Source organism: Neomonachus schauinslandi, chromosome X (genome assembly GCF_002201575.2).
Source record: "Neomonachus schauinslandi chromosome X, ASM220157v2, whole genome shotgun sequence".
NCBI classification, from domain to species: domain Eukaryota; kingdom Metazoa; phylum Chordata; class Mammalia; order Carnivora; family Phocidae; genus Neomonachus; species Neomonachus schauinslandi.
Window position 1 is genome coordinate 124,916,900 of NC_058419.1, and position 27,218 is coordinate 124,944,117.

The 27,218-nt window shown below is 41.6% G+C and overlaps 1 protein-coding gene across 1 annotated transcript; it reads right to left on the bottom strand.

The window, feature by feature from the left end:
* Nucleotides 1-759: 759 nt before the first annotated feature.
* On the bottom strand, nt 760-26,087 carry ARSF (arylsulfatase F). The gene is made up of 11 exons (XM_021697713.1): nt 25,968-26,087; nt 25,033-25,093; nt 23,510-23,659; nt 21,834-21,955; nt 19,717-19,839; nt 16,391-16,814; nt 13,326-13,462; nt 7,503-7,637; nt 5,716-5,878; nt 2,308-2,429; nt 760-1,883 (listed from the first exon to the last, which is right to left on the bottom strand). Exons 2-11 carry the CDS (start codon nt 25,041-25,043, stop codon nt 1,516-1,518), a joined length of 1,755 nt encoding a protein of 584 aa, XP_021553388.1. The 5' UTR covers nt 25,044-25,093; nt 25,968-26,087; the 3' UTR covers nt 760-1,515.
* Nucleotides 26,088-27,218: the final 1,131 nt, after the last annotated feature.

Sequence of the window (27,218 nt, forward strand, 5' to 3'; positions counted from 1 at the left end):
TCAATCCCCTTCATCACAGCACACTCTATCTCCTTCACCCATAAAATAAGGGGCTTTGGTGAGAAAGTCTCGGAAGATCTTTCTCAGGCTAAAATTCTCAGATTGTCTTCTGTGACATACTAAATTCAAAATGAAACGTCTCATAAGATGGATCATAAAATAAGGATGTGTTGGAAACCGTAGGAAAATGAGTGGTGGAGACATGAATCAGCCTTTTTGTAAATAATCCTCTTATGGATGAATAAGGTCCAAGATGGCTACCTGAGATCACTTAGGAGAAAAACAAAATCCTTGTTCAATATCCAATATAAATACGGTTATTTGTGTTCAAGAGTTATGCATGGGCACTCGATAGGATGGTCAGGGGTCGGATACAAGTCCAACAACACAAGCCGTGTTCTGCTGAGCAAGTTACAGAACAATTACAGATAGTTTATTGGTTATGTAGGAGTGTCGTGGATTGAATGGGCTCCCCAGAAAGCATATGTTGATGTCCTAAAACTTATTACCTGTGAATGTTTCCTTATTTGGAAATAGGATCTTTGCAGTTGTTAGGATGACGTCCTACTAATACAATGACAGGTGTCCTTTTAAAGAGAGGGAAATTTGGGGGTGGGCTCATAGAAAGGGAAGAAGGTCCCAAGAAGTTGGAGACAAGGACAGGACTGGTGTATACACAAGCCAAGGGACACCAAGCATTGCTGACCACCACCGGAAGTTGGGACAGATCCAAGCAATGAAGGATTCTACCCAGAGTTTCAGAGGAAGCACGGTCCTGCCCATGCTTTGATTTTGGATTTCTGGCTTCCAGCACTGAGAGAGAACGAATCTCTGTGTTTGGAGCCACCATGCTTGTGGAGATCTGTGAAGGCAGCCCTAGCAAACTCAGGCAAGGAGTCATATGTACATTATGGTGGTGCAGGAAGAAGGAAAGAAGAGACTCCATCAAAGTTCTGGCCCATCTTCAGGGGAAAACCCACACAGGGATCCCACCCAAGTTTTTGATGTCCTACTCTCAATTCAGTTTCTGTGGATGAAAATAAATCCTTTTGGTCGGATTAATGGCTACTTTAGACTATTTCTTTTCAATGCACTACAATTTCATCCATTATTATTTGTCAACTATTCAATTATCCAGATCGCAATTATTTTCAATTATTCAATGTGAATTCAATCATAATTTCAATTATGATGCTTTAATGGTTGGCATTTTCCCTTTCCCAAGCAACTAGTTGGATGTACACAGGGCCTTACATGGAGAGTTTGCTTTGGAGAGCAGCAGAGCCGATGGAGCCAAAGGATCTGAATGCTTGTTTTCTAACACCAAAAGACATGTTTAGATACATACTTATCACCAAGAGCAGAAAAGAAGTTAACAGACACCGTCACAACCAATGGGCATGTAGTAATCTGGAGCGGTAGACAAATCCATTGGCTCTCCAATTCCTTCCTTGAAATTTTGCAGGTGCCAACATCAGCTGATGTTGGCTGCCCGATCTCAATTGCTACTCCTCCTTACGCCCCCACAGCTGAGGTGCTCCCCTCCGTGTCACACAGACAGAACGGGAACACACCACAGCAAGGCTTCAGCCACAGGTTGTCATAATTCAATTCCGACAACTGTTGCTGGACAGGAAGGATGCTTTCCTCGTGTTCCCTCACAGCGTTGGCCACCGTTTGGATCACTACATCAAACAAGGGCTCCGTGTCCCGCGTCAGAGGTGTGGACTCAGAGGGGTCCTTGGTGATGTCGAAGAGCAGAGGAGGGTCATGGTAGGTGACCAGGTTGCCCGAACATCGGCAATAGGTAGTCTCAAAGCAGGCTTGAGCTCCCGGTGGCTGGAATATGGGTGTCATATAATGAACCTTCCACACTGCCTCACCTGGACCAGAAAAGACACGTCAGAGACATCCAATCCCTGTGCCAACTGACCTTGTGCTCAGAAGAAGTTCAGAAGAGCTTGTGCTCTTCTACCTTCTCAAGCATTTGTCCTGGTCTTTCTCTTTGCCCACAAGTTAATGCTATATATCATTCAATCTTTAGAACAATACTAAGAAATCAGAATCCTGTAGTACAACTTGACGTTTGGAAGCATCCGTTCGTTCTGCTTCTCAAAATGCATATTTCTTCAAGACATCCCCCTGCCTTTCTAAAGAGAGTGGTTCTTGGAACGTTTTCCAAGAAGGTGTTTTCAGTGGTCACCCCAGAATAAACGGACTGGTCTGGGGGCGAGGGGGAGGGAGAAAGGAACAAAGTGCTGAGCATGGACTTGAGCGACCGTGACCTTGGCATCCACAGGTACTCACTGTTCTTGGGGTGCCAGCGCACAGCGTGGAGAAACACGCCACAGTAATGGAACAGGAACTCATGCTCCGAGCGCTGCACTTCACCCTGAAGCAAGGGCATGAGGTTCCGGCCATCAATCACCCTGCAGACACACACAAAGGACATCAGGCAAGGGAGGTGGGCCAGCGAGCTGTTGGAGGGATGCTCCGTACACTCCATGACATTTCCTGGGCCCAGAGCACAGTGTGCTGACTGTTCCGGAAATCCATGCACACTGTCAGGGACATTACATTCTCATGGGAAAGACAGGAAAAAAAAAAAAAACCAAAAAAATAAAACTCTAAGCTTTTGCAGTGAAATGACAAGACAGGGGAATGCGTCAATGCGTGTCCATCTAAAGAGCACTTGGGTCTCTGGCCACAGAAGCTCTCAAAAGCTCAGTGTTCCTGATGACTTCACAAATCAAAATTTCATCTGCAATTGCCTTGCTACCCTGAAACGTGATCTTGTAGAACCTCTTAGGGGCGCCTGGGTGGCTCAGTCAGTTGAGTGTCTGACTCTTGATTTCAGCTCAGGTCATGATCTCAGGGTTGTGAGATCAAGCCCTGCATCAGGTTCTGGGCTCAGCATGGAGTCTGCTTGAGATTGTCTCTCTCCCTCTGTCCCTCCCGCTCTTTTGTGTGCTCTCTATAAATAAATAAATAAAATCTTTTTAAAAAACGAACCTCTAAAAATCTGATGCTTTTTAACTTATATTAGAAAACAGATCTTCTCCCTCACGTTAGAAAAAAATAAAACCTACCTTGTAATAAAAAATACAATAATAGGTGTCACATCATCCTAAATATGATAGTAAAAGAAATAACATTGTCTTTATTCTCAGATACAATGATTGCCTGTGTTTATAATCCCTTAAAAATCTATGGAACTAATTAAGTTTGGTAAGGTCACCAGTATAGAATTTTATTTCTGTATCTTAGCAACGAACAACCGGGAGTTACATTTTCTAAAATACCATTTACTACAGCATCACAAAACATGAAATATCGAGGGATACCTTTTTCTAATACTAAAATTTTGTGTGCTGAAGCCACAAAACATCTGATAAGAGAACTGAAAGGAGAGAGAAACAATGTTCATAGATTGGAACACTCAACATTGTTAAGATCTTGATTTTCAACAAGGCGATCTATAGATTTAATGTAATCTCAGCCAAAATCCCAGACGGCTCTTTTGTACAAAGTGAGAAATGTATTCTAAAACTGACATGGGAGAACAATCTGGAATAGCTTAAATAATTTTGAAAAAGAAGAAAGTAGTTTGAGGATTCAACTAAATATTTCCAAAATTTACCAAAATTTAGCAAGGGTAATCAAGCCAGTGTAGTATGGTCATAAGGGTGCGCATAGGAATCAGTGAAACAAGAGAGTCTAAGAAAGAGACTAATGCACATATCAAGCAATTGATTTTCAACAAATGTCCACGGTAATCCAGTCGAGGAAGGACAGTCTTTCCTTAAATGGCACTAGAACAACTGAATATCTAAATGCAAGAAAAATAAATCTCAACCCATACCTCACACTATATAAAAAATTAACTCAATATGGACCATAAGCCTAAATGTAAAACCTGAAACTAAAGAAATCATAGAGGAAAATCTGTGTGACCCTTGAATAGAAAAATACTTTTAAAAAAGATTACAAAAATCACAATCTATAAAAGAAAAAAAGAATAAATTGACCCTTATCAAAACTGAAAATGTCTGCTTTTCAGATAATAATGTAAGAGAATGAAGGCGAGCCACAGAACGGAAGATACGATTGACAAAACACAGACCTGATAAGGAACTGTGTTCACAATATATAAAGAACTCTTACAATTCAACAATAAGAAAATAAAATTCCCAATGTATGGGAAACATATGGACAGATGATCTGAATAGACAATTCACAAAGAAGGGACATGGATGGCCAGTACACGGAGAGGTGTTCAACATCATTCATCATGAGGGAAACAGAGACTAACACCACCATGAGATTTGACTACACAGTTATTATAATGGTTAGGATGGAAAAGAGTGACCATACCAAGTGTGACCAAAGATGTGGAGCAACTGGAAATCTTACACGTCACTGGCAGGAATGCCAGATGGGGCAGTCATTTTGAAAGTCAATCCGACAAGTTTCTCATAAAAATATATCAACAATATATCAGCACATTATTGATAAAATGACCCAGATTTGCCACTCTTGGGCATTTACTGCAAAGAAATAAAGCACTGATGTCTACACAAAGACCTCTATGCAAATGTCCAATGCAACTTTAATCATAAGAACCAAGTTTGCTTTTAGAATCGCATGGAGTCCTTCACCTCAGTTGTCCATTGACGAATAAAAAAAATATGGGGAATAAAGATAGGACATTTTTAGAGCTAATTCTGAAAAAAATTAAAACCAGATCAATTCTATGAAGGAAAATCCTAATCAGAGCTCAGAGGACATTATTTCTTGAGATTATAATTCTGCAAAACCTTTTGTGAGTCCAATATATAAAGTATAGCAATGTCCCAAAGTCAGTGAACCCCACTGATAGAGTGGAAAGTTATTTTTATGACTATGATTGGCTCAGTTAAAAAAAAAAAAACTACATTTGCACTCATATTACTATTTTTTAAATAGGTCATTTAGCTGAAATTGATAAACACACTTCTTAGTAGAGGTGACTTGCATTCTGTTGTTATTTTATACGAATTCTCAATAAATCCTATGATTTGCTGAAAAGAAGGTAAGAAGAAAAAACAATGAGGAGGTCTTTCTTTGTTGCTGTTTCTGATTTGCTTCGGGATGCATTCTATTTTGCTTCGGAAAGAGATGAGGTCCCTTGCCTGAAGAAGGACACATTAGAATCGGTCTTTGGACTTACAAGGGACACGTGGCAGTGGGTTGGAGCCGCTAGAATAAACTTATGAAGAGGTCACCTGCAAGCCTGCCTTGGTCATTGGCTCCCAGGGAGTGGCGCCATGTGATAGGAAGGCTCTCCTCTTGCTCAAATTCAAAATAGTCACAACAGAGTTCTAAGCACCCATGGAATGACCTACCTTGACGTCTGCCTTCTGGATCTTGCACAATAGAGTGCAGCAAATCGTTTCTTCTCTTACTTGCAAGAGCGTTTTGCCCACCACAACTTCATCTCCAATCTCCCTCTGTCCATTTTCCTCCCCAGTGAAGGCCATCCAGTGTGTGGAATGTGCCGTAGTCATTTAAGACCGTTGTCTGCTACACCAATAACGCTCAATAGACTTAGCCAGAGATGAAGCTAAACTTCCCTGGGTACTGGGGACAACATCCAACCCGTTAAGATAGACTTTGTTGCTTTTGTCCCGAATGCTCTGAGAACAAAGATGATGTGAACACAGGGTGTGACATCACCTGTCCTGAGGGACCATGCCTCCCGACACGGCCGCTAGCGTGGGGAACACGTCCATTAAACTTGTAGGTTCCTCAATCACTTTCCCAGCTGGCAATCTTCCCGGCCAGCGGATAAGTCCCGGAACGCGGATTCCACCTTCCCAGCCGGCCATGCCTTTCCCACCTATAAGGTGAGGTAACAGAGTGCCAGTTAAAATGCTCGCGGTAGCAAGACTGCGTAGAAATGTAAATGAGTATCAATGCAGACCATGTGCTCAGAGCCCACCCCGTACGGAGTCCTGCCGTACGTGTCCGTGGATTTACTTTTCCCTGGGCTGCTGATAGGTTTTTAACTGACTACTAATCGTATTCTGTATGCGACTTTTCTATAGGCTATTTTGTCTGCCTACAACACTGTTACCCAACAAATACACCTGCTATGTCCCCAGCCGCCTTCATACGTTTGCTCAAAGGTACTTGCTCGGTGGCAAACTTCCTTTAAAACGACAGTCCCCCCCGCAACCCCAGAAGTTTTTCTGCTCTTCTTTCCTTTTTTTGGAGACCTTTGCTATCCTCTAACATATCATAGAATTTACATATTCTCTTTCTTCCTGGTGTGCCTCCCTCCACTAAAATGTAAGTTCCACAAAGGCACTGATTCTTTGGTTTTGTTCCCTGCTGAATCCAGCACCCTGAAAACAAACTGAATAGAATAGTATAGGTATGTGCTAATTTATTACCCCAAACCAGGGTATTATAGAGCATGGACCCAGGAGGCAACAATGACCCCAAGACAAGAGTTATAAACTAGGGTTCCCTTGAGCGAACCAGGTGGAATGGCCATTCTATGGTCTTAATGGAGTTTTATTAGTTCATTAAATTACTTAAAGTAGAGTTTCAATCACAGCACGTGGAGAAATGGAGATGTTTAAAAAGATGTCTCCCTAGGTAAAAATAGAGTTCAACAAGAACACTTTCCCTTATGGGATTTATTTGTTTTCCTAAGTATGCACTTTACTTGCAGAAGCCCTAAAAAAGCAGACAACCATGCCCTACGGCCAGACTGAGGCAGAGACTATCCCATTCATGCAACAATCATTATTTCCTACTGAATCTATATTATCATTATTCATGCAAATCTAGGCTGGGTTGTTTTGCATTCAGTGGCAAAGCATGAATATTATATTTTCCTCTGGAAAAAACCTTGACGTGTCTTCCAATAGATAGGATAGCATGCGCTGAACATTTTCCAGATAATTTTCTTACCACATCAAGGTGCATACTACGGACCAGGCCAATGTGGTGGCTAACGGAGTATGTTTTCATGCACTAACTGCCATGCCCAGACATGGGGCTGGTATCTGTGCATTTAATTAAAAAACCAGACACAGGCTTGCTACTTTGTGTGCTAAGCCATATCCTCACAAGAGGGCACCCAAGCTTCCTTAATCATCAAGGAGCCTCTGGGTTTCGTCCTCTGTACTCTGCCTACCACACTGAATCTTCTATCAACAGCCTTGTACATGGAATCAGTGAGTCGATTCAAAGGCATGTGGTTATGTTGATGTTTTATCATCTCACAGGGTGGCCATGGAGGCACCCTCAGCAGATGCATCCTCAGCAGAAGGGCTAGCCTCCCCCATAATGTATTGTTGGTTACTCGCTCCACTTTATTCTACCCAGAGTCAAATAAAATGCACTTGTTCACTTTTTCACGGGTTCATCTGTTCAATTCATGGATGCCCATTATCATGAACATGGGAGAATTTATTCACAACCATACCCCACTCCCGATTCCCACTCCTCACCTTTGTATATTCCATTCCACCCACCGAGCTGGGAATGGCCCACCCGTGCCTCCAAATGCCCCCCGTGGTCTGATGTAAAGTAGACAAGCGTGTGGTTCCTCAGACCAAAATCATCGATGGCATTGAGAATCTTGCCTGAAATAGTAAAAAAAAGGGACACATATTATGAATGTCATCATGAGCTTTGGGCTATAACACCAGTCCGACTTGTGGTGCATTTCACTACAAAACTCTTTCTCATCCATGATGCACCTGCTTCCAGTGGGTGGTGTGTGAGCTCAAGAACAGCCACGTTTTCTGAATTCCTCATCAGTGCCTCATGTTGGACAGATGATTATATTAAATTGGGAGTGAAAATGGATTCATTCTTTATGATTTTACTAGTATTCATTGTTACACTGCTATTGCCTAATAATCATTTATTTTTTATTATCTTATTATGTGGACACCAACATTTATACTTTTAACTTATAAGTTATATTGAGCTTTTGCTGATTTTTCTTTTGGGGGTTTCACTGTTTCTGTTCTCGATTTATACAGACTCCTTTATTAATGAATGAAACCATGTTACATCATTGCTAAAAGTTCCTCTGTTTGCAAGGAGCATCAGGTGAGCTGTTCATGATGCACACTTTTGGTATTTCGGGAAGTCTCAAGGTCTCTGCCTCTGTTGTGACTTCAATGTGTTCTAGCAGCTCTGTGCTCACGTGGTCTCCTCCTCCATGTATGCATCTGGGCCTTCACATGGCAGACGGGTCCTCTGTGGTATGTCTGTGTTCGTGCTTCTTGTCTTCTTGCAAGCACACCTGTCCCATGGCATTAGGACCCACCCTAATGACCTCACCGTAACCTGATCCCATCTGCAAAGGCCCTATTTCCAAATACTGTAGCATTCACAGATTCCAGGAATTAGGACGTGGACCTTTCTTTTGGGGGACACAGTGCAACCCCCAACACCTACTTTGCCCAAGATATTCCAACCCTGCCACCCTGAGTTAATTTCCTCCACGCTACATTCTCCTCCTCATTGGACCGTCTCCAGGGCCACCTATTTCTGCTCTCCTGATCTGGAAGTCAAACCTTCTGCATGTAGTTTAGTGTTTTAAGTTCTATTTTTTTTTTTTTTTTTAGATTTTATTTATTTATTTGACAGCGAGAGAAAGGGCACCAACAGGGGTAGTGGTAGACAGAGAAGGAGAAGCAGGCTCCCCTCTGAGCAGGGAGCCCAACACAAGGCTCGATCCCAGGACCCTGGGATCATGATCTGAGCTGAAGGCAGATGCCTAAGCGATTGAGCCACCCAGGCATCCCTTAAATTCTATTTTTGTTAACTCTTTCTTTGCAACAACGCAAGTGGGTCTTGATCCTTTCTCTTAACTGGCCTCCCATCAGATGTCCTTGGGCAGCTTTGTTTCTTATCACTTTGTTCCCCTCTGTGTACTTCATCATCATCTTGGTAAGGCGGGCTCCCCAAGTAAGAGTAATGGATACTTTCATTAGAACACATTAAGCTTCGATATTAATTTTGGAATCACTAATATTTTAAGAGTCACCATTCCCATCCAGAATCTGGTATATTTCTATTTACTGAGGTCTTCTCTAAGGACTCAGTTGTGTTCAATGCGATCACTTACTTTTTAAATGTATTTCTATATATTGATTGTTGATATTGGAGCTGCTATGAATAATACTCTATCACCTACCATATCTTGAAATGGGTTATTTTTAACATAAAGAAAAAGTATTACTTTTGGTGCATATTTCTAACAGAGAAACGTTGTAGGACATACATGTTTGTGCATATATATTAGGGTATATATATATATATATAAGCATAATAAACTAATTATAATATTACACTAATTCTGTACTAGGAGTATACTACCTAATTATGTCAATAACATGTATTTTCTCAATGCCTATATTATTATTTATATTATTGCTATAGTATATACTAATATAGCATGCTATTAATAATATCATATGCTAATGATATATGTACACATTACATTATATAGAACATGATATACCATTACTAATAATACATGTATATGTTATATCATTATATTTTATATTATATTACATATGTGAAGTATATATTTACAGTGATGCTGGCAAGCGTGTAAGTATTTTCATGGTTATCAATTAATAATTTTTTAAAAGATTTTTAAAATTTATTTATGAGAGAGCACACACGTGCTAGAGTAGGGAAAGGGGCAGAGGGAGAGAGAGAGAATCTCAAGCAGACTCCACGCTGAGTGCAGAGCCTGATGCAAGGCTCAGCCCCTGAGATCATGACCTGAGCTGAAACCAGGAGTCAGACACTTAACCCACTGAGCCACCCAGGCCCCCCCCAGTTAATAATTTTTTAAAAATCTCTCAAAACATTGAGAACAGAGCCAATTAAAAGCATTGGCCAAATTATGCTTAAGGGTAAAACGTTGAAGCTATTTTATTAATATCGGCTATAAAAGAAGACTTTGCCTGTCATTATTATTATAACTCATATTTTTAAGATTACCTGATTAATGAAATTAACAGAAAACCTAAATACACATGTACTTAGAATAAGACCCAAAGTTGATACCATTAATGGACATAATTGTCTATACTGAGAACCCTAGAGAGTGCAATCAAACTATTATTATATGTCTATAATATGTAATATGGATATTTAATTATAATATTGTATATAATCTATATATAAAATAATAGATGAAAATATACTAATAGTTGTACACTGATAATATATTAATAGTATATACTAATAATGTAACTATATTATATATTATACATGATATAACATAATTGTAATTATAACATGCAGTATGCATACAAATATTTGTTTTATTACACTCTCTACAGTTTCCAACATAGATAATCCTATCCATTACAGTTATCAAGTTAGTTTGGGATGTTTCTATTCTTAGTATTTCAAGAGATTTAAAAAAATAATTATGTAGCGGCCATGGAAATGTTTAACTCCTTATGTAAGGATAAATTTATATTATAAATATAATATGTAGATTTCTAGCATCAACTGAAATAGATTATATAAATAATTATAGACATTATATATTTATACAGTCATTGAATTTCTATTATACATAATATATTACATAAATTTATATTATGAATTATATTGTTATGTATTATTATGTTATATATTCTACATTGATTATGAGTTATATATAATATTATATATTTGTTATGTATTATACATTGTGTTTATTATATTATAATATTATATACCATAGATACTGTATAATACAAAAATATATGCAACTATATATTATCTTATAGATGCTGTATAATACAAATATATATACAAATATTATATATTGTAGATACTGCATAATACAAATATATATACAAATATTATATATTATGGATACTGTATACTATAAATATACACACACACATGCTTCAGTTGATGCTAGACAGGTGCTAATCATTTCCATGGCAACTACCTAATTATTTTTTAAATCTCCCTCAAAGTTACTTGACACCTGTAAAGAATATAACTATCTATGTTGGAAACCCTAGAGATTTCGGTGATGCTGGAAATAGGGGTGTCATATTTATCATATCTACTTACATTTTAAGTATGCATTTCGTACATGTGTCTTGGTATTTCCGTGTGCACGTAACTTTCTCAGACAGTTTGGCCCTGCCCAGGGGAGCTGCCGAGCGCACCTGCTGCCGAGCACACCTGCTGCACTTACATACCCAGCCCAGAATGCAATCCCAGCCAGCATATCTTCTCTGCAAACAGGTCCAGCCAAGCCTCTCCTCTTGCTCCCATGGTTCACCCTTCTGCCTCATGTTGGACACTCACCCTCTCCTCCCGTTCTGGAGGAACCTGCTCTGAGCTACTGAATTCTCAGAGACTCGTTTCGGATACATGACTAATTAGGCACCAGAGGATTTGCCCTGGGTCCTGTTGGGGATGTCATTTGAATTGGAAGACCCTAGCTGGGTTTGAGGAAGCAGGAAGCCAGGTGGAGGGTGTGGGAGGGAGTTTCTGAAGCTTTCCCATCACCTGTGAAATGACAGCCTGTGGGAGTCTGAGGAGTTATGGGATGCTTCAGAAGAATGTAGCCATGTTTCCTCATCTCTGTCCATAATGCGTGGCCCTACACCAGCAGCTGCTGAGCTAGCAAATAAGAGTGAGTAGGTTCTGATCCTGGCTCCCCCAGACCTGTCCTGTAACCTTGAGCAAGCCCCCAGTATCTTGTGCCCTTGTTCCCTCATCTGCCAAGAGGGATAACAATGCTGAGTATGGTCCCCATCTCCTAGAATGTTTATGGGGATCCCTCCAGAACACACTTGGAACAGTGCATGCCCCATGCATCAAAGGGTTCATTCAATCAATAGATCCCACTGTTTAAGGGTTAAAAGGGCACGTTAACAAATGCATCAGTATGATATCCGTATCAGGAATCAATAAAACTTTCTAACAAAACTTTCTAACAAGGAGAGCAGCAATTCCCAAGACTTGGAGTTTTGTTTTAGCATCCAAGGTGGATATTTTGGAGAAAAATAAACGTTTTAGTATTTCTGAAATTACACATTGAAACAGATGACCATTTTCCTGAAAGCTCAGTTCCAACTGGATAGACAACACATTCACAGCCCATAGGTACCAAAGGTCTGTGAACCTCAGAGACACTCTTTCAAAATATGGCTTTCCCGCAAATATTCAGCACACCCATGGATAGCTGTGTCATTACTGAACACCATGGAAAAAATCCCATGGAGATCAAACCACACCCAGAGCACCTTATTTGGTGCCTTAATGCCACATCGTCTGTTTTATTAGCTTAGATATTTTGAGAACCTTGCTTTGATTTAAAATTTTAAAGCAAATAGAATTCGGTTTTATTCTGTGTTTGCCTGTTTTTAGTGATCACATCCACTACACATACCACACACACATATGCCTTCTTAAGTATAGACATATGTGCCTATGTTTCATTAAATAGTATTTATATTTAAAATAATTTTTAGAGGTGCCTAGGTGGCTCAGTCAGTTAAGCATCTGCCTTCGGCTCAGGTCATGATCTCGAGGTCCTAGGGCCAAGCCTGGCATTGGGCTCTCAGCTCAGCGGGGAGTCTGCTTCTTCTTCCCACTGCTCTTCTTCTCTCTCTCCCTTTCTCAATAAATAAAGTCTTTAAAAAATAAAAAAAAAATATCCTGAAATGCGTTCTATATCTTTAAGACTGCGAATTCACAATATTTTATTGGCTTCCCTTTGGTCAGGATTGAATTCTTTTTTTAATAAAGATTTTATTTATTTATGAAAGAGAGAGAGTGCACAGGGGGAAGAGCAGAGGGAGAGGGAGAAGCAGATTTTGCATTAAGCACACAGCCCAAGGCAGGGCTTGATCCCAGGATCTCGAGATCATGACCTGAGCCGAAACCAAGAGTCAGGTGTGCAACTCATTTAACCAGCCAGGTGCCCTGGTCAGGCTTGATTTCTAAAGCCCCTCTCTGCTTACTAAAATCCATTCCATGCCAACATCCTACGTTTGGAGAATGTTGTAACCCAAAGCTTCTGTCCTGCCAACACACAAGGCCAGCATCATGTGCTTTTCTGTCTTCCTTCTCAGAAAACTTGAGTCTGTTTTGCTAATATACGTATCATGGAAACTCGGGGACTCACAGGGACAGGGCAAGCATTGAGGGTGGTTTTGTGCCGACTTTGTCGCAGGCTTCCACCTGCTACTTCGTTGAGGCTGCCCGGGGCAGGGAGGGACGTGTCTGGGTGTCCTGAACTATCAAAGCACAGATTTCTGGTCTCCATAGGTCCTGCCACTTACCCACCATGGAGTCCATCTCCTGCACATTGTCCCCATATAAACCATGCTTGCTGGTCCCGATGAACTCAGTCGTCGTGGGGAGCGGCACGTGTACATGCAGAAAGGAGAAAACAAGGAGGAAAGGTCCTTTGCGGTGCCTGGGGAGACATCAATCGCTCCGTTTATGAGTCTGCAAAGTCTGCGAAGGGGAACCACAGCATTTTTTGTCACACAGACCCAGTGTCCACTCATTATCTATGTGCTCCAGGAGAGGGGATGCAAGCATGAGGTAGCCCTTGGAGAGAACATCCTGGCTGGAGTGGATGCCAGCATCCTCCACCATCTGGACTGCTCCCCAGGACATGTGTGGCATGGCTCGATTCCTGAGTGGCCCCGCCTGGCACAACGCAGCTCACAAGCCCATTCAGCATTGCTTGGCACACTTTTCTTGTGGCTGATAAAGTCTCAGGCCAGAATCACACCAAGGGATGGTGGCTCAGGAGTGATTTCTTAGAAACACCAACTCTTTCACAACTCCCAAGCAAGCATGGACTGAACAATCTGGGTGAGCTGTCTGCATACCTTCCTGTGTCCTCTGAGGACACAGGAAATGAGGATGACCCATTTCGAGCCCTGACAACCCACGGAGAAGGTAGGTCATCAGCTAACTAGGGCAGCACACAACACAAATGCCACTCTTAGGGAAATTTCTTCTCTGATGACATATGAAAAAAAAGTTGGGTCATGGTGAGCTGGGTTTAATGGCATCCCTTCAAAACTGGTGCCTACCTGGGGGATCAGAATGTGATCTCATTTAAGAATGGGGTCTTTGGAGATGTAATTAGTGGAGAGGAGGTCATCCTGGGGTAGGGTGGGGCCAGAACCCAAGAACCGGTGTCCTTAAAAGAAAAGGATGGTTTGCACGTGGTACTGAGGATTGAGATTATATGGATGTTGCTTTACGTTGCAAAAGGAAATTTGCAGATGGGATGAGGTTCAGGATCTTGAGATGGGGAGATAATCCTGGATTATCTGGTTGTGGACCCAATGCCATCACAAGGATCCTTGTAAGAAGGACCCCAATACAGTCAAAATCAGACAAAAAAATAGTGTGGATAGGAGGTAATAGAAGCAGAGATGCAGCCAGACAGCTATATATCAAGGAAACCCTGCAGCCCCTCCAACCTGGGACGAGAAACAGACTCTTCCCTAGAACCTCCAGAATGAGCTAGTCCTTCCAATGCCTCGCTTTTAGCCCCGTAAGATGAGATTCAGATTCCTGGCCTCCAGCACTGTAAAATAATAAACTTGTGTTGCTTTAAGCCACTCCCACTTGCAGAAATCTGTTCTAGCAGCCACAGGAAACTCACACACCAAGAATCCAGATAAAAGCAATTTCTAGCATCCACGAACCTAAGCCACTTGCTCGTGGCCACATCACTAATCAATGGAGTAGCTTCCAAATCTTCGGAGTCCCTGTTCACTTTCCACATGGTGCCACTGTGGATCATATAGACATTCTGAGGTTTTGGTGATGGAAGCACATTTTCACACCCCAGCATTTGTTCTTGATGTACTAATGTAAACAGCAAGCAACAACATGTGCAGGTGTCTTCAGACACATTTTAATGTGTCCCTTTGCAAAGAATCTGCACCTTTGTACATATGGAAGTTTCCAGGAAATGAGTTTGCCCTAAAAGAAACCACCCATTCCGTTGCATCTACAATGCAAAGGCGGTTTAATCTCTCTCAGAGTCTAAATTTGTATTGTGCCCACCTTGGCTATAAGGTAAAGACAAAGCTAGCTACAGGTTGCCCAAGATCCTTTACACCACCAGACAACTCTACTTGCCAGTCAAACACACCAGCTTACAGATCCCTACCACCAGGATGATCTCATCCTCACAAATTTCACCTCTGAAGACCCTATTCCCAAATAAGATCACTTTCTGAGCTTCCAGGTGGACGTGAATTTTGGAGGGATGCCATTTAACCCAGCTCACCATGGTACAACTTTTATAAAAAATTCGTTTTTTCCCATTCCCAGAAATTTTTCAGAGTGGCATTTGCATTATCTGCTGTCCTCGTTAGCTGAGGACCTATCTTCCTTGTGCTTGAGCTTCATGCAGTAATGCCTGGTACCTGTTCTCCAACTTGTTCTTGCTCACCTTTGAAGATTCAGTTAAGATATGTTCTCAAGTACGGCCTCCCTGATATCTTGGAAAGTCTCTACAGTTTGGACTGATAGCACCTGGATTTATGCCCATTAGCTTATTTCTTATCATGGGCCTGTACATCTGTTGTCATTACTAACTGTGAACTTGTCTTTGAAGTCCAGACCGCAGGATGGTGATTGGTAAAGGTAAAGCCTTGGGCAATGTTGAAATGGTGAGTACAAAATGTGTTCACAGTCTTTAAAAAAAAAATGCAACAACTGGAGGCCCATAAATGTGACTCCTTTGGAAAGTTTCCAGCAATTATGTTTTGGATGCATTGGGCTTTATAATTATCACCACTGATCTCAGCCGAATAATATCCTTTACATATCTCGTGCTCAATGATAAGCCCTCTGATTTTAATCCTCAGAGAAGTTTCTTTCCTAGTAGGAAAACAGTGCAGTGGTCAACTTATTCTACTATCTAGTTTCCTGGCAAATACATTTCCCATTGTGCGTTAATAGGCAGATAGTATGCATATAAATGCCTATGCATGCATTATAAATTAACAAGCCAGATTTGTAATTTTGAGTCTAGTTTGAGTCTACCTGCTTGGTCTGACCAAATATGAATTTCAAGACCAATGGAGAAACTGTGATTTTTAATAACAAGAACTCAAACGAGATGGCCCTCCTTAGGTACTGCACAAAGAGTCCAGCTTGCCTCCAAAACATACGGTATTGTATTGTCTAGCCCTAGCTCGTAATATTCCATTTCTTAATTCAATATTGTTCAAATCATCACCTTTTACTTAAAAAAAAAAATGCTCATTGAGTCATGTTTTTAAAAGACTCCTGTCTTTAAAATACTCTGTCTTAAATCCATTAAGATACATGGATTTTTTTTTTTGTTGTTGTAAATTACCTTTACCTTTCCATAAATGAAATTGCCTCCTTCACCATGATGGAGCCAGCTCGTTCTGCCTTCATGGGCTGTTCGGTGATGTCGTGCTCTCGCATTAGGAGGCAATCCCAGTACAGAGGAGATGTGTAACTGGAGAACCAAAAGTAGCCCAGCAGAAAAATAAAAAGAATCATAGAGAGGATGAGGGACCAGGGAAGACAGATCAAACCACTCAGTTTCGCCAAGGTGAGAGTGAGTGCAGCAATGGTGACCAGCTGCACACAAAGCCAGATTTTGTTCTCGATGGCTAATTCTGTGTCACGAGAGGGATCTGGCCAGCAGGGGTCAATCAGAGTGAATGGCATGCCATAGAAGTAATCAAACCCATAATGATATGGATGATGGCACTGGTCATGTCGGGACTGGCAGTTTAAGCCTTGATGCCATTTGCCTGAAATTACAAACAGACAAATAAAGCATAGTATGTTCGCACACCATGAAGACCACGTGAGTACTCTTCCTTCAAAACGAATGACTTGTGCACAAAAATGGAGCAGCAAATAGTTTTCTTTTGCCTAAAAATCTGAGTTCAGCACCCAATTCATCTTTTGCTCTCCTATAGTTCACAGAAATTTGTGTTAGGATCTGGTTGTGAGTGACCAGATAGGATGAAAAATCAAGGGAGGAAAATACAGTTGTAAGTTTGTAGTAAGGATGTAAACTGGGCAGTTTCTCATTCACAGAAAGAAAAAAATCATAGCAACAAAGATAAATACATGACAGAGACAGGGTAGATTATACGTGGTGGATAGATAGGTGAGTAGGTAGGTAGATAATTGATATTAGATAATGAGATGTATATGATATAAGGTGAATGGACAACAGGGAGTATGGATAGATGATAGATAGATAGATGATAGATGATAGCTAGATAGATGGTAGATAGATGATAGATAGATAGATAGATAGATAGATAGATAGATAGATAGATAGATGATAGATATGGATGAATGATGGAGGATGGGTCAAGCATGGATGATGGATGGTTGGATCGTTCACTGGATGGAAATCCCAGGTCTCCTACTAAAGTTCACTGGACTTTATTTGATAAAACTTGCCACATCTTGAACTGTAACAAAAAGACCCATGGCCATCCTGTTGGCATGTGGACTCTAAGAGAGTATGATCGTGTGTATCTACTAAAACATGAATGGTTCCCTGCGTGGAGTTAGAACCACGTGAAGGATGCATGTACTCATATCTCTGAGCACCTGAGGAGGTAAACAGATGAGAAGCAAGGCTATGGTCCAGGTTTTTCTGTCCTGCACCTCCACTAAGATTGTCTTCTCTTATCAATGTCAAATGGGCTACAAAAATTGATTTAAAATGGCGTGTTATGGGAGGGATGGGGTGGCTGGGTGATGGACATTGGGAAGGGTATGTGTTGTGGTGAGTGCTGAGTATTGTGTAAGACTGATGAATCACAGACCTGTACCCCTGAAGCAAATATTACATTATATGTTAATAATAAAAAAATGGAAAAAGTGGAAGAAACTGAGGTCCTTGAAATAATTGTTGAACCCCAGAATTAACCAACTCTGGAATGACCCTACCTCAGATTTATTTTATGTGAGTTAATAAACGTATCAATGGCTTGAAAAAAAATAAAAAACAAAAACAAAAAATAACAAAAGTAATGAGAGGGTACTAGTCTGCCATATTTTAAAATAATTAATAAAACAGCATATGTATTTAGCCCCCCCCAAAAGTAGTAAAATAAAATGGCATGTTATTTTCATGCCAATTGAAACCCAGGCTCTGAAATGGGGACAGTAAGTTTAGCTTCCAATGGGTCATCATTGGTTGACATCTATCATCTTTGGTAGTGAGAAAAAAGACATCTGTACAACATCCATGGTTCCATTTTAATGAAATAATGAGGTGGGCAAGAGAACTTATATTGAGAAAATATTCAAGCACACAGATGCTTGAATATTTGGACAAATCTGATTTTATTGTGCAACATTTGCATTAAAACATCTCATGTGTCTCTCAGCCTTGGAAAGAACCAATTTCCTTATCTTTGAAATTAGGGAGATGGTTTATTCTCAGACATCCCTTCTGCCTGTAAGTTACCAATGATTCCGTCAATGCGCAGTGCAATTAACTAGGGATCATGATCATTACCATCCCAACGCAATGCAATTGGGAGACTAAATGCGGACTTAATCATTGCCAAAGGGAGCAGCACAGTTTTCTCCTCTGCATTGACTCTCTTAAGCTGTGGGAGTGGTGAAAGGAGGAGCTAAACCAGGGGCACAGACTGGAAGGGGCCAATGGAAACTTTCTGAGGCAACTGAAATGCTCCTTATCTTGATCTAGGTGACAGATACAGGGTGTAGACCTTTTTCAAAAGGCATTTTTTTTTAATATATTTTTTTTCTATTTGGGTGATGGATATATGGTAGAGACAAAAGTTGACACTCCATAAGAAGTTAATGATGCATAAAGCTATTTGTGTGTTCTTGAGAGGGCTCGTCACATTTCTTAAATCATACATGGTGAATGAGATGAAGGATTTCAGAGTCAGCAGAGAATAAAATGTAGTAAGACCATCATAGTATGGTGGGGTCTATGCAAAGATGAAGAACACAGGGTGATACAGAAACACATGGGGTGACCATCTGGCAAGGTCTGGGGGTCAGGTGGGAAGGGGCCTTCTGTTGCACCTGAATTATGTCTGAAAAGGATAAACAGGTGCCATTTAGGAAGGAGGGTGTGTGTGTGTGTGTGTATGTGTGTATGTGTGTGTGAGTGTGTGTTGGATGGGGACGGTCATTATGATAGAGTGTCCCAGGTGAGCAAAACACAACAATGAAAGAGAGTTCTGGAGGACATGGGGGATACATTTATTGAGAAAGACCATATAATATATTAAGCAGATTAATGTTGAAAAGTAAAGAGAAAGGTCAGAGGTAGGCAATAAAATGGCAGATGTAGAGCCTACATCCTAGGGAGGGTCTTCTCTGCCATAGCCAAGATGCACACTTATTTTGAAATAAAGGATTTCCAAGAAAACCACGTCAAGTAGAGAATACAGGGGCGCCTGGATGGCTCAGTCAGTTAAGCATCAGACTCTTGGTTTCTGCTCAGGTTGTGATCTCAGGGTTGTGAGATCAAGCCCCGCGTCGGGCTCCATGCTCAACCCAGAGTCTGCTTCAGATTCCCTCTCCCTTTCCCTCTGCCCCTCCCACTTGTGCTCTCTCAAATAAATAAATAAATCTTAAAAAAAAGAATAGAACAACACGTATTGTCTCTTTATAGTGAATAAGTCATGCTTTTGGCCATCTTACCTATCATTGCTGTGCTATACCCTTGCTTTTTCAGTAAGTCTGCAAACGTCGTCTCATTATGAGGGAGTCCAGCAGGGGCGCCAAGTGTGATGATGACACGGTCCACTAGACTAGAAACCATTCCTAAGTGGGATGGAAAAACAAAACCAAAAAATAATAGAACACACACAGTAGATGAGTAGATGTCCATCAGCTGAAGAGGAAGTGAGTTATGGTGGGTTCAGGAGCTGGAAGGTGCAAATGTAACAAGTGAGGAACAGATAATCATCCTGCGGGGGAGGAAAATTGTGTTCCCCAGACAGAATTCACACTGGTCCCCACTACAGACCCCTTTACAAGCTTCCATGCATACACACAACACTACCAGACATGCACAAACACACCATTCATATAGCGGTCTACACATAACTTCCAGCATGTTTATGATGACACGGGGTGTCATTTCAATAGACACTGATGATTGAACATCTAACACAGGCTACCCTTGGTGGGGGAATCACCGTATTGGAAAAGGAGCCAAAAAATGAAATCTCATGAAAACTTCAAACCCTACTGTTTCGATAATGGATTCTTTTTTCTGACAATAGGTTTTAGCTGTATTTGTACAAAAGATGGATAAGCCAAATGTCTGTCAAAAACATTGACATTGGGGCATCCAGGAAGAGTGGACACATAGTTTTGAACATCTCCATTCCTTCCCAAAAATAGAGCAATAAGAAAAGAAAACTGCTCATCCCCATGGACATCACTAATGACAAATCTAGGTGACAGGTAGATGGGGACACGTCAACCACAAGCCCAAAACCTACTTTTTACAGAAAAGAAGCAGAAGAAAACAAACCAGTTTCTGAAGGATCCAGTAACCGAAGAACCTCAGAATAGCCATCAGGTGTTCCCCTGAAGAGGAGCAAAAACAGAAGGACTTTTCCCAGTCCTACTGCTAGTGATTGAAGGTTTCTGGGTGTATTGAAAATGTTGGAGCAATCCGGCCTGAAGAACTCCCTAAACTGACCTATCCTGGCTTCCCTCCAAAATGGCGGCCCAACCTTGAAGCAAAATCTGGGAGTGCAGAGGAAATTGAATAAGACAGGACAAAGTGGGTGAAAAGAAAGAAAAATTCTAGATAAAAGCAAGAGAGGCAATTCGGATGGAGACTTTCAGAGAGGGAGCTCCCACTGTTTAAATCCCAGATACAAGGAGGCAAGAGAAAAGTCTTCCAAGTTAGATTTGGTAACCATGCCCTCTACATGAAACCATCTCCTTCTAAATGTTAGGGAAGCTAGTTTTACATACAGTGAGCAGTGCAGAAAAAAAAAAGGAGTCAAATCACCTATAAGTTTACCATAAGAAAACAAAGAATAAAGAATTTAATGTTTACCAGACCTGATTCACCTTAGCACCAGCTAAGCAAGATATCATCAACCTCACGGGATGCAAAAGGTTACGTGACACCCTCAAGGAGCTGGACAAGGGGCTTCTCAAGCTTGACGAAGAATTGGACATAAACACTGACCTATGAATTGTATGCTCTGCTTCCTCTTAAACTACAGAATCTGTGCCCATAAACCATAGCCGGTCTGATCACCCTTGAAAATATAACCATATGGCCCATCCATCCCACCCCTTGGTATGTATCCAAAAGACCTGAAAATATGTGTTGAGTCAAAGACGTGTATGGGCAGGTACACAGCAGAACTATTCATAAGAGCCTAAAGCCAGAAGCAATCCAATGGTTGATCAACTGAGGGATGAATAAACAAGACGTATTACATCTATACAATGGTTAAAATGTGTGATAAACGTTTGAGACATTCTGGCAGGTCCTCCTCATGACACCCCCAATTAATGCAGATGCATTTTTTTAATTACTTCCTTCCAAGACAGCTTCTCATTCTTGCCCTAGGATGGAAAGTCCCACCTAGCCTGATCACAGGACACTCAGGATACAGTCAGCATGGGGTGAATAGACATAGCCGTGTGCGTGCGTGTGCGTGTGTGTGTGTGTGTGTGTTTGCACTTTTTTGGGGCAAATTTTTCGAAATGGACTAGCTACATTTTCATTTCCTCGAATCCTAATGTGTCCGCAGAGGGTAACAGAGGCTGGTCCATCTACACACCTGATCGGATGGGGTATCTTCCTGTGAGGAAGGCAGCCCGGCTTGGGGTGCACATGGAGGCTGCAGAGATGTGGTGATTCAGCTGCACTCCTTCCCTGGCTAGGCGGTCGATGTTAGGCGTCCTGGAAAGAGAAACAGAAACAGAATTGCAGAAAGGAGGAGGGGAGACACAGACAGAGGCAAAAACCAACACCTCTGTTTATGATGATTCCCCGAGCTCAGAACAGGAGAAAAAGAAACTGCACACAGCGCCCTATTTCCTTTTTCTCCCCACATCATGGAAAAAATACAGCTGAGGTTTTAGGCACTGGCAGTCTATTGCAGGGTTGATATAATTTACTTCTGCAGTATGGTGTCTACTGAGTATATGGCACTGCCTTCTAAAATACATATTTAAAAACTTACGTGTCTGTGGACTGTTAAATTAAGGCTAATGACTTACAGACCTTAGTTATGCCTAGCTACTTATAGACACAAGGACGAGTTTGATGCACATGTTCTGTAGACAGATGTTCCTGCTCTAGACGAAGGTTGCAGCCCCTGCCTTGTCATTTCCTGTAAAGATAACTGGAGATAGGAGACCATCAGACAGACTTCTACAGAAGAGTCACTTGGCTGGATGCCAGTAAAATGTAGTGAGAACTAGTTTTCTTCATGAGACAGATGATAGAACAAGATGGAATTATTAAAGTATAGGATTCACACGTCTTGCTGAGATGCTCTCCTAAGCCGTGGTGTTGGCATGATATCAACAGCTTTTGTCAATGGCTTTTGTCGCCTACTACAGAGCCCTGACTCTGATTCACATATGTTTTTTCTTCTTTCGGAGTGCCTGTACTTAAAGTAGAAGGATATCACCTTAAAAGTCTTCCAAAGTTAGGAAGCATAAGACGACCAGTTCCACCAAGTAGAAGTATGCACAAAAATCATCACTCATTAGGGGCACCTGGGTGGCTCAGTCGGTTGAGCGGAGGACTCTTGGTTTTGGGTCAGGTCATGAGCTCAAGGTCATGGGATCAAGCCCTGAGTTGGACTCCGTGCGCAGTGGGGGTCTGCTTGAGATTCTCTCTCTCTCTGTCCCTCCCCCCACTCTCTCTCCCTCTCTAAAATAAATAAATCTTTTAAAAACTCATCACTCTTCATAATATTGCATATTACAGAGGGCCCACTATGCACCAGGTATCTACTCTAAATGCTCTGCACATATGAACTCACACCTGTATACTACCCACCTATGTGCACAACCAACAAGAAAGATAAGCAAGGGACACAGAGGTTAAGTAACTTGCTCGAGGGCGCCTGGGTGGCTCAGATGGTTAAGCGTCTGCCTTCGGCTCAGGTCATGATCCCAGCGTCCTGGGGTCGAGTCCCACATCAGGCTCCCTGCTCCTTGGGAGCCTGCTTCTCCCTCTGCCTCTCTCTCTCTCTCTGTCTCTCATGAATAAATAAATAAAATCTTAAAAAAAAAAAAAAGTAACTTGCTCGAGATTTCACAACCAATAAGTACAGACCCAAGATTCAAATCCAAATAGGCCTGATTTTAACATTATTTGCTTCTTTTAAGGCCAAGTTGCAACCCATGAATCTGGTTTTCCATGTGATGTAGTCATAAAACTTTATCAACCTCCCAAGCCCAGACAACAGATGAAATAACATGACTCAGCTTGAAGCCATACCTCATTGTGTCATTGCCAAAGCAGCCCAGGTCCCCAATCCCAAGGTCATCAACCATCATCAGGACTATATTAGGCTTATCATCATGCTCCTCTTGGGACTGGCATGGGTTTAAGAGTACACATATCCAAGACAGAGCGATGAAGAGGCTCCTGAAAAGCAAGCATGGATTTTATATGATGATTTTGGGAGCTATGTCCCATTGCAATGTCCCCTTTACATGAAAGCAACAGGGCTCACTGGAGACCAGGCACATCTCCCTGAGGAACAGCCGAGCCTCTCGAATTTCTCTTCCCAAGCATTGGCTACTGTAGTCGAATGGAGCCCCTGATGCTGAAAGGGAGCCAATCCTGGGTTTCCCACTCACATACACTGCATGCTTTTCCAGGAGGTGAAGTCTGAAATCGTTTATTCAGAAACAAAACATTTCTTAGGCCAAAGGCGATAAGACTCCTGAGGTCACATCCTGGGAAGAAGGAGCCTGCTGACTTTCTTTCACACCAGACAGAATTCAAACATGGGCAGGTGTAGAGCTTTGCCAAAGGGACATTTGGTTGGAGCAACAAACAACAACAGCAACAAACAGCAAAAAAACAAAGAAAAAGCAACCCCAGCGTAAAGGAGAAGGGTGAAGAACTGAATTCTGGAGAAGGAGCAGCCTGGAATCTGAAGACCAGTCTAGTCCCCTTCATGATGCTGCTCAGTCCCAACCCAAGTCCCATTGTCTCAAAGAAATATATAATTCCCTTCCCATCAGATCCCTACTCAATTATCAGGTAATGAATATTAGACACTTGAACAGTTGGTTCAATCTCCATCTTGTCTTTATCTATATTTCAAAACCCACCTCAAGTATTTCCTCTGGGAGGGAGGAGAGAAATGGATGCTGACCCTCATCTGCTCTCAGAACCCTTTGTAAATGCTCAAAAACAATGCTGGCTACATGAGCAGCAACACTTTGCTTTTACCCTAACATATCCCCCCAAGACTGTGAACTTCTCAAAGGCGGGACCTATATGGCCAGGAATTTTCCCATTGCCAAATCATGATAATTACATGCGTGTTTTCATCTACCCAACATGGGTTGAATTGCTTTTCTCGTGTCCTATTTTTACAATATTTCATTGATTTTTATTTCTGTCACTGAAGTGTGGTGAGCACACAGTGTTACATCAGTTCCCAGTGCACAGCACAGTGATTGGACAAATCTCTATGTTATGCTGTGCTCACACTGCAAATGTAGCTACCACCTGTCACCATGCAACGCTAGTAAATTACCTACAGCATCTTAAAATAATACGACTATGTTGGAAATCTGCAATTTACATTTGTATCAGTTGCAAAGACATCTCCTATTTTATCGTAGACTTACTGAATCCAGAATATCAGTGTAGACGTCTACAATCAACCATAGCTAGACAACATGACCTAGAATGCCTGTTATCTGTAAAGCTGAATTCACAGGTGTCCCCAGATTGTCCATTACATTCAACACATTTGCAAAAGTGCTGACTACTTCCCTCACCTGAGCTTCATCACACAGCGCCAAGTGCCTTCCTATTTTCCTTGGCCAGAGATAAAATGTGCTGAAAAAAACAAAAAAAAGGCATTATTTTCATGTTAATGACAATAGTCCCCATTGTTAAATCCTCACGAGATCACAAAGCTATATTTCCACTTCTGATATTTAAAACTGGTTTTCCAAAATCTGTCAAGACACAAACCTTCCACCATCAATGTCTCTGCCACTCTTAGTTTGTTTTTAAGGAGCTCGCACTGTGCCAAGTCCTGGGTCCACCTGCTTCTTTCTGCCTCTTAAGTCAACTGGCCCAGTCCCTAAATCTACCCTAAAACATGTCTGGATGACAGTATAGGCTTGAGGAGGTGCTGAACCTAAGGGCTTATATTCAGAACGTCTACGTGGGATGAATTTGGGTCACCCGAAAAGAGGTAATTACTTGAATATACGTATCTACTATTTTGGTTTTGCATTAGCATGAATCAACACCACTATACAGTGATTTTAGGATAGTTAATCACCATATATCACGAGGTGGGGCTATGATGAGCACATGGTATTACCGCAAAATTCATTGCAGTGACAGAAAACACTCATCTTTCACCTGCAAGCTATCACTCATATATGTAGTTAAAATAATATTGGGGACATAATATGAACTACCTCCTTCATCAATCTGTCTTATCCAAAGCAAGATGCCAGAGACCACAGAGAAAGAGCTATTGGCTAATACATGAAGGAAGGAGGGAGAAAGGAGAGAAGCTTATTCCAACAAACACTGGTTTGGATTCAACCTCTCAATGCCTAAGCTGATCCATTGGGCTCTATAAAATAGTCAGCCAAAGGGGCTTCCAAAATCCCAACTCTGCCCCTGATAACAAACTAATCAAGAAGCAAGAAGAGTCAAGAATGTCCGTCCTAATAAGACTTCCTCGACTCACCTGTCCCTGGTTTGGTCCACCTGTCGTCCAGGACAAAACCAGAAGGCCGTCTTGAAGAACTCTTGCTTCTCCTCAACAGCCACCTGGACTTATTAGCCAAACGTCACCCTGCTGGTACCACCTCCCTCTGCAATGTGGAGGCTGGTCAACGCTCTGCCCACCCAGATGGTTCAGGTTTGTGAGACACAAATGAATCAACCTGACTTGCCTCCCTGATTTGCATCTCCTTGTACAAACTCAGGGGGGGAAATGTCATAGTCAGCAAAGCCCTTGGCACCCTCCCTGTAGTAACCGAGTGTTCTTATCTGTGACTACCACCAAAATGATTCATCAAGCTTCTCTACTACAGAGGAAGAATCACTTGAGCCTGGCCATTGCATTCTGATGACTTGACAGACTCCAGCATTGCCCTGGGGCGATCTGTACACCTAACCAAAGGAGGGGAAATACAGTCTCTCCCTAACTCCCGGGATTATTTCTCAGTTCTGCTCAACAAGACCAACTATGGGGAATAACCTGGGGGGGGGCTCATGGATATACTATTTGTCAACGCCATGCCCTAAATGGATTGCCATCAAGCAGCAAGTGAAGCACAGCGAGACAGAGACAGCCACCTTCCCACATAATGAAAGGATCTGTGAATAAGAACCAAGACATTCTCATCCTACACACAAAGAAAAGCTCATGAATACCCAGTTAAACAAACCAGAGCAGATTGCTTGGGGATTAGCTGCACAGATTCTCATTATAAATAAACCAGACCTGTTTGCCTGGGGATTAGCTGCACAGATTCTCATTCTCCCCTTTTCCAATAGAACATAGTTTTGTGTTTTTGTTTTTTTTTTTTTTTGAAATGGGATGTTTTATTCCAGATGCCACTGTGTGGTTTCATCAACTTTAGAGACCAGATCCTGAACCATCAGACCCAACATACAGATGATCCCCAGGTCATCTTTGTTCTTGGGGAGCTCTGCATGAGAATTGCATAAAAACACCAAAAAGTATGCATGAAGAAGTTCTGAACCCATTCTTTGGAATGAGCACCATGAAGAGTATACCAAGTTTTCATCCTGAACAATAAATTTTAAGGCATAAAAGTGTTTCCAAATACAGATTCCCATGACAGCTCCATAATCACCTGGTTTAAAGTCTCATCGGTGTGTTCATTCAATGGTTCTTCTACTTCCAGATTCTGGGAGCTCTCATTATGCATCTCATCTTTCCTTGTGTTGTGGGTTAAGTTTCTTAGGA

Coding starts and splice junctions, on each gene's coding strand:
- ARSF (XM_021697713.1), bottom strand. Junction 5,879..7,502: donor GTGGAATGGAATATACAAAG/GTGAGGAGTGGG, acceptor CTCACCTTATAG/GTGGGAAAGGCATGGCCGGC. Junction 1,884..2,307: donor GCGCTGGCACCCCAAGAACA/GTGAGTACCTGT, acceptor TTTCTGGTCCAG/GTGAGGCAGTGTGGAAGGTT.